Source organism: Anarrhichthys ocellatus, unplaced genomic scaffold (assembly GCF_004355925.1).
Source record: "Anarrhichthys ocellatus isolate YVR2014 unplaced genomic scaffold, GSC_Weel_1.0 scaffold9, whole genome shotgun sequence".
Classification (NCBI taxonomy): domain Eukaryota; kingdom Metazoa; phylum Chordata; class Actinopteri; order Perciformes; family Anarhichadidae; genus Anarrhichthys; species Anarrhichthys ocellatus.
In genome coordinates, this window is record NW_022280039.1 from 7,995,977 (window position 1) to 8,003,637 (window position 7,661).

A 7,661-nucleotide genomic window follows, 5' to 3' on the forward strand; every position below is an offset into this window, starting at 1 on the left:
GTGAGCAATTTAAAGGGGTCTGAATACTTTCCGTACCCACTGTATGTATCTCATTGTTCACAATGCTGCTGTTTTCTTAAATGTTACATTAGCTGGTTGTCTTTTCCATAATTTGTACCTGTGATGGATTCCCAGAACTCCACACTTACCTTCAACTTACCTTCAAACTTTTACTAGTTTCATCCTCAAGAGTTTAGGAGAACTGTCCTCTAGTGGCTGGAGTCAGCGTAACTCATTGTAACACATGTTTAATCTGTGTTTGTCAATTTGAGAATCCATTTGGTGAAAAATTTGAAATTTAGCACAAAGGAAAAGGCTTGAAAAAACAGGTGGAATGTAGTATTGTCAGTAGATCATGAAATCATAACTTGGCCTCAGTAGATTTAATGATATAAATTGTAAAATACTTGATACCTAAATATTTTGTTTATTTACAATTAAATGAAATTATTGTTCACATTGTTAAAAAAAATATTCTGTGTTTGTTGTTTTTGTGTGTGTGTCAGTGAGTCAGTCATCTCTGCCACTGCATTAAAAGCAGAGGGTCTATTTCTATTTCTATGGGTCTGGCTAATATTGACTAAGTATAGACGTAATAAAATCTCTTCAGGTCAGGTTTCAATTATTTCTAGTTAGTCTCCTATAGTAACAGCAGGAGCCCCTGCAGCACATCCTATAATTAACTAATTGGTGTCACCTGGTGGACATTCAATAGCTGCAGGGTTTCCCAGAGTGTTTTATGGAGGTGGTGACCAGCACACACAGTTCTCCTCTCACATTTCTCATCATTCAACCAATCCCGCTGGTCTCTGGCGAAACCCCATCGGTCTTTAGTCTTCACGGGTTTAGGCATCCTGTGCACTGCTGTAGCAGTAGGCTTCGGTATTCTCCCAGGAGGGATAGCAACCTAATGCAGGAATAACACAGCAAAGCCCTCATCTATTCCCGGCAGTGCATTATTAATGGGAGTGGTGGCTGGTGAGTGCAGGAGCTTCTCCTCACTAATGCATCCATTCCTCATTGTTCCATGTCTGGTGAGGAAAACACAAACACATGCTGCCTTTTTACAGAGCTACACGTGCACATACGCATGCGCGCACGCACACGCACCCACACACACACACCCACACACACACAGATAATAATACATCTAATAATTGAATGTCATTTTTCATTATGATAACTTTTACTTTATTTTGATTTACTTTTTCATCTGCAGCTTATACTTCTAAGTAAACTTTTAAATGCACAACTTTTAGTTCATAGTAATTTCCAATTGTTTTATTGTCACTTTTACTTTTTTATATTTATACTGATACTGTCTATCTGTTAGAATAATATACAAACGTTTTGGGTAAACCTGAAGCAGAACTATGTAATCTTCATACCATAGTTGCTCTACTTGCTCAGTATCTGGATACAAATGTTTCTGATATTGAGCTTGATGTCTAAAGTAACTCAAATATGCAATTTCTTACAGAAACATTCATCTTCCCAGAAGATTCCCAGATTTCGCAGAAGTGTGAAGGTGGCTGTTTCAAATCCTTTGTGGTTAAAGCAGTTTGATATACTATGTCCTTTGTGCAACTATGAGATTGAAGCTATCAATAGAATAAATAAAAATGAGACATGACATTAACTTGTTTGTTTTTTCATTAACTTTTTTATTGAAGACAGCGTCAACCATCTTCCAATACATCATAAATTACAACTAAGGTGGCCAAAAGATAGAAAACATACATTTAAAAATACACAAAAACGATATCTGACACATTGTTTGCATGGTTATAATACTATAATAGTCTATGAAATCGAATGAAATCAGACTTTAAAGTCTTGACCAGTACAGAAACTATTTAAGATGGTGTTTCTTGTTATGTGCAGAGACGTTTTTGCTCCTGGTTTGGCCGGCAGGACTGCTCCTCTGTGTCCGTCCTCTCGTCTTTCTGTCTCGCTCCTTGTCGGGGTTCGACAGTTTCCTCAGCAGCTCTACAACAGAACAGTTGAATTTAAATCGTGACTTAAAGTCTGCTGGTTGGTTCAGCACTGTTGAGCTGCTGCTGATTTTTGTTACCTGTTAACTCGGGATGACTCTGGCTGCAGTTGTTTAGGAGAGACACATATTTACGACCTCCAGTATCATCGTCTCCTGAAGGGAAGTAAAGTCATGAACTTTAATGTGTAATAAAACAGCTTGACAAGGTTATAGTTTGTCAGACTTTTCCCCCATAAAACAACATGAAATATACTTTTGTTACAGTAGAATACCTCCCCGAGCAGCAAATCAAACTACTATATCCTCCAAAATGAAAATATAATATACTAACATTTTATTATACTAGATTTACCTATGTATTGTAAAAAATGCCACACTTTTACATTCACTTTCCAAAATTTGGGTTGTGATATGTTAATTATTTTGTCAGTCAAACACATGTTACCTCTGAAACTTTAAAAAGCACCATCATTTGTTTGTTCTATGATTGTTATCGACCTTTTCCCCCCCAAATATTAAATTACCAGACAAACTAGATGGACTCACGGCACACTCGCAGCAGGGCGTAGTATTGTCTCTCTACCAGCACGCTGCTGGCCAGAGCCACACTTTGCTGCTTCCCCTCCAGGTTCATCACTCTGCCGCTGCTGTCCATCAGGTCCACACACTCTGCAGGAGGAATTGTAGGATTTATTTTTATACATAGCACTCAACATTAAATACTTTGTACTTACAAATCAATGGAAGTGGTCAATAGATGAAGATGTTGTGAGACAATCTGACTGCATAGAGTTGGTGCTTTATGTGCATTATGCTGCCTTTGCATTATATTGATCCCAATAGCAGATAAAAGGAATTTTAATGGATAATTAAGCTTCATTAATGGAAGATTTCAGCCTATTCTTACTGCAAGTCCAAACCACTAACAGTGTTGAGAGCTGTTAAGTACCTTTGAGGTCCAGACCGCATCTCTCTTTTAGATGATGGATGAAGTTTATCAGTTTACAGTTGAGATTGAACATTTCCATCCTGCTGTCTTTCAAGAAAAAAGAAAACTATTGAAAACACTACGTTGCACAATAAACTTTAAATCTTTCATAATGCTAGTTTATCCTCCCTGTACTCAGGCAACCAACCACTCTCAAATAACAATAACCAAACCTCAAATAACAGTTTCAATCCTACATCAACAGTATTATTGGTTACATTTTGTCCTACTTGAAAAGCTGCAAGAATATAATACATCCAGGAACTTTACTAACCTCCGAGCAGGATAGTGACAAACATGTTCTGGTCCTGACTGCAGTTAGACTCCACTAGTTCTGCCACTACCGGCACCTGTTTATTCCACAGAGCCGAGGGAGTAGTTTGGACTGGGCACAAAATGCAACAATGGAGGCTGTTAAATCAATGTTGTGGTCGACACTTTGTGACAAAGACTCAGCTCGGAGGGAGAAGCTGTATGAACTGGCCTGCATAATGTAGAGATGGTAAACACACACACACACACACACACACACAAACCTCTTTTGCATCGTCGTCCTCTTCTTCTACTTTCAAAGCAGAAGCCTTTTAAATGAGGGAGACAAGGGACTGCAGCTGCTCGTATCCATGGAGTCTCTACACACAGACAGACTGGCACTCTGGACTTTATAGATACATGTTGGACAGTGATGTCAAGACTGGCAACACAAAAAGAGGCTTTGTTGTTTCCCGCCACAGATTGGAACTAAGAAATGAAGTAGCCTGACCAAACCCTGTTTCTACTTACTGACTGTAAAACCTATGGATGCGAGTTTTAATCCAGTTTTAATCTTAGTTCAGAATTAATTTATGAGGGACAACACAATAATCACTATTATCTCCCCACAAAACATTACAGTGATAAATCAACAGCTCTATAGCCTAATCAGTACTTATATGTTTGAGACTTAAAAGGGCAATATTCAATATTTTTATAATAATGTCTGATATAAGAATGTAAAATGTTAATTTGACTGTGAGAAAGGTTGCCTCTTTACCTTCTCACATGCCCAGATCCCTACATTCAGCTGAGCCAGCTGTGCCTTGTTAGGCATGTCCTTTAGTCTAATTGAATGTTGCAGGAAAGAGTGAATAAGTAAGCATTTTTGCACTTCTTTTTTGGATGGATTAAACAAATGTAATATAGCTTTTTGATTAGTGAGCTTCAGCTAGCCGTTTTCCTCTGCTTCCAGTCTTTATGTCAATCAAATAAGTATATTTGCAAAAATGACTATTTTGAACTATTCCATTATTATAAAATATTGATTCAGAGCAACTTTGAATGATTTCAAACAAATAGACACATTTATAGTTTCTTTGCGATGGCAATCAAGTTATCTCACTGGATCCTTGAAAAAGCGTTGAAAAAGAAGAGGGGCCTGCACCCTGTAACCTGAACTCACAAGGGAAAAGCCAATGGGAAGCCTGGAGCTGCTCTGGTATAGTACACTTGAAAATGTAAAGGGATCTATTTAAAGTTACTGTGAGGAACTTTAAACTGGTTATGAAACAGACTCAATGGAAAACTGATGCCTCTATATGTCCTACATAAGTAAACGAGACCATCAGGGAGAAGATTAATTCTATATACAGTATACAGTAGTTATTCTTGATGCTTGTCGTCTGTCACACAGGGTCGGATTTGATGCAAAATCAGATAAAATCATGCTGGTTCACCAGAAACTCCTCCAGCTCAGATTCCAGCAGGGCCTCCAGTAGCGACCAGTCCATAGTGGAAAGACCCAGACCCGGCTTCGCTTCTGCCTTCCACCTGCAGTCGGGAGCTCCGGCGGAAGGAGGAGAGCTCAGCATCCGGCAGCAGCGTCTCCTCTACTGACCAGGAGCAGAGCTTCGCCTCCCTTACCCCGCTAGGAGTCAATACCGACACCCCGTTGCTGGAGACCCAGGCCGTATTGCTGGGCCCAAACCAGGACTGAGTGGAGCAGACCGTCAGACCCTGCTACAGTAAAATGAGAGGTTTTCTAAAAGAACTCTGGTGCTTGCAAAAGCTACCATTTTTGTCCACAGGAACCACCAAAATCAACACAAAATGAAAGTCCCTTGCAGTAACTTTAAAGACAGGACTTTGCCTGCTTGTGATTACAAAGAAGGCAACAGCTGCGCTGGACTGAGGACACATTCATCAGGACAATGAAAACCAGAACTTCTTCCATGAGTTGATCTAAATCTAAAATAATAAAAATAACAATTTCCAGACATTCATCAAATCACAGACGTCACCATTTACATGAATATAATTGAAATAAGTCAAGTCACATTGTCACACTGAGCAAACAAAAATACGAGGTTACATCTCAGCATTGCATTGCCAACATTGGGGCCCTTGCCTTTCAACATGTGTGACATGAACCGATCTGTCACTGGTGAAAGTGCTGTTCTGGTTTTTTAAACCAATCAGAACTTGTTCATTTTATGTGTGAACGGACATTAATCTATGCCATGAAGATGGATTACAATGTGCGAGGAGGGATCAGGCCGAATGTGAAAAATGTTTAAATGAGCGTGAACTTTGCTAAGCAGGTTGGTGACACTGTTTGTGGTCCATGCAGGTCCTCAGGATGGACTGAATCTTAAAATGGTGCACATGATGGTGCAATACTGCATAAGAAATAATCATCTGCCCATTGTGATGCATGTTATAGGAAGAAATCCATCAGAGTGCGTTTATATCCACATTTCACATCCCTGAACATTTTCTAAATGTACCAATAATGTATTAATAAGTATTTTTCTTCAGCCAAAGGCCCATTCAGACCACAAATGTCAGGATCATATTTACATGCATAGTATGGTATATTACTTCAACCTGCAGTTAAACAAGTAGTTTAAAGAGAGTGAGGGTCAATACTGTGACTTCTTTTCCATTTTGGCTAAGCTTTGGTGGGTCATGCAATTTCACTAGTCAAAGAGCATTTGTATTAAAACCCTAAATATTCGTGACGACGAAGCAAACGCATTTAGTAATCTTGTTTGTTGAATTTAATGCGGAGCCGTTTGTGATGTGTGAAGTGCCTGCATCTTAAAGATAGACGTGTCAGTCGCTCAGTCGACTTGTGGTCATGAGGGGTGAAGCAACACAACCTCTTTGGGTTACTAGCAGTGCTCTTAGACTTTTAGTCTGGTTTAAATTAACAAGTCATTGTGTTTAAATACTGGAGAGTTTCTCACGGCGAGGAATTTTAAATCATTTGCTGTCCATTATCTGTTTACAGTGCTCCCACTTCCATTGCGGATCAGAACTTTTCCCAATGGTCTGTGAGCCGCTGCTGAGCTGACGTTGGCATGTTACTGCAAGGCTCTTGACTATCAGGGAATGTGCACGCGTCACAACACCTTTGCCAGCTCACTATAGCAGCTCTTTGTGTTCTGCTTGTTCAACAGCAAGGTGACCTGGCCGGAGCCGAGGTTCTCTTTGTCCTTGTCCTCCACGACTTCTGTTCCGGCGCAGTCTGCTGGACTCCAGCGCTGCTGCTCCGTATCCTGCAGACGATGGCCTATGTGGATTGGAGCGTGTCCGAGGGTTTGCAGTGGACAAGGGCCTATTTTAGTACAGTGGGAGATGATGAATGACAGAGGGGGGCGGGATACTGCCACCAAGCCGCCCCCTACAGGAGACATGTGAGTTGGACAGCGGTAGGAGCTTTCACAGCTACTGCTGCTGCTGCTTTGTTCAGTGAAAAGGTCAACGCTCAGGCTGTTTAGCTTGAGTCTGATTGAGCTGCGCTTACCGCTGCCGCTCTCCAACAGCTCCTGCTTGCCCAGGATGTGGCGGCGGATGATCTTGCGGAAGGTTTGTCGGAACTCCCGTATGCGGTAGGCGTAGATGAAGGGGTTGACCACAGAGTTGCCGTGGGAAAGAATGATGGCCACATACATGATCCAGGATGGAGGACGCTGACACTGAGGACAGAAGAGGGTGAAGCAGTTGATGATGTGCAACGGCAGCCAGCAGACTGCGAACAGCCCGACAATGATGGCCAGAGACTTGGCAGCCTGGACCTCTTTCTGCAGCGTGGAGCGGGACTTCTCCCCATGGACCGCTTTCACCTCCATCAGCTTGAGCTGGTGGCGAGCGGCCATGAAGATACACAGGTAGATGGCTAACATCAGCAGCAGGGGAATCAGTACGCAGGCAAAGAAGTTGAAGTAGACCATATACTCCATGGACACCACATCCTCAAACAGGCACCCCATCAGGCCAGGCGGGCAGGTGACGTTGGTGTTGCTGGTCAGCTTGTGCCAGCCCATCATGGGGGTCAGACCGATGATGATGGATAAAACCCAGCAGATGGCGATGATGCCTTGAGCCCGCTGACCTGTCACCAAGCTGGTGTACCTGAAGAGGGAGACGAAACAAACATCAAGCGTCAGCTCAAACGTCCGCCAAAAACTGCAAAATTGTAATTAATAATACTTTGTAAACATGTGAAGTTCCCCTCGACTTATAATTTGATCAGCTGATTGTTCCTTGGAAGCACTTCTCCTCCCGGAACTAAAAGAGAGGATAAATAAACAAAGTCCTCATAGGAAGAGTCTATTTTGAGTACGCCTGTGTGGGAGAGCAGCTGAGATATTTGCCTTGGTTCTATCACATTCTTGAGATGTTAAAGTGCAAAGGTTA

At 41.6% G+C, this 7,661-nt stretch overlaps 2 protein-coding genes across 4 annotated transcripts in view; both read right to left on the bottom strand.

The window, feature by feature from the left end:
* Positions 1 to 1,650: 1,650 nt before the first annotated feature.
* c8h22orf15 (chromosome 8 C22orf15 homolog) lies at positions 1,651 to 4,544 on the bottom strand. 3 transcript variants are annotated; one of them, XM_031849641.1, is made up of 6 exons: positions 3,521 to 4,544; positions 3,259 to 3,369; positions 2,946 to 3,032; positions 2,543 to 2,665; positions 2,075 to 2,149; positions 1,651 to 1,989 (listed from the first exon to the last, which is right to left on the bottom strand). In XM_031849641.1, exons 2-6 carry the CDS (start codon positions 3,281 to 3,283, stop codon positions 1,853 to 1,855), a joined length of 447 nt encoding a protein of 148 aa, XP_031705501.1. In that variant the 5' UTR covers positions 3,284 to 3,369; positions 3,521 to 4,544; the 3' UTR covers positions 1,651 to 1,852. The 3 variants fall into 3 exon arrangements, with proteins under 3 accessions (XP_031705501.1, XP_031705502.1, XP_031705500.1); XM_031849642.1 differs by having other exon boundaries at positions 2,946 to 3,028; positions 3,259 to 4,544; XM_031849640.1 differs by having other exon boundaries at positions 3,259 to 4,544.
* A 50-nt stretch (positions 4,545 to 4,594) lies between these two features.
* adora2aa (adenosine A2a receptor a) overlaps positions 4,595 to 7,661 on the bottom strand; it is a 9,442-nt gene continuing 6,375 nt past the window's right edge. Inside the window, exon 3 of the mRNA XM_031849729.1 lies at positions 4,595 to 7,376. Within this exon, the coding sequence (XP_031705589.1) occupies positions 6,365 to 7,376 (1,012 nt within the window). The 3' untranslated portion in view covers positions 4,595 to 6,364. The remainder of the gene's footprint in view (positions 7,377 to 7,661) is intronic.

Excerpts from the sequence above, each read along its gene's own strand:
- c8h22orf15 (XM_031849641.1), bottom strand. The coding sequence starts at position 3,283 with ATGTTTGTCACTATCCTGCTCGGAG. Across the intron at positions 3,033-3,258 it reads TGTCACTATCCTGCTCGGAG|ACAGCAGGATGGAAATGTTC; the intron begins GTTAGTAAAGTT and ends TTTTCTTGAAAG. Across the intron at positions 2,150-2,542 it reads CGCCCTGCTGCGAGTGTGCC|GAGACGATGATACTGGAGGT; the intron begins GTGAGTCCATCT and ends ACTTCCCTTCAG.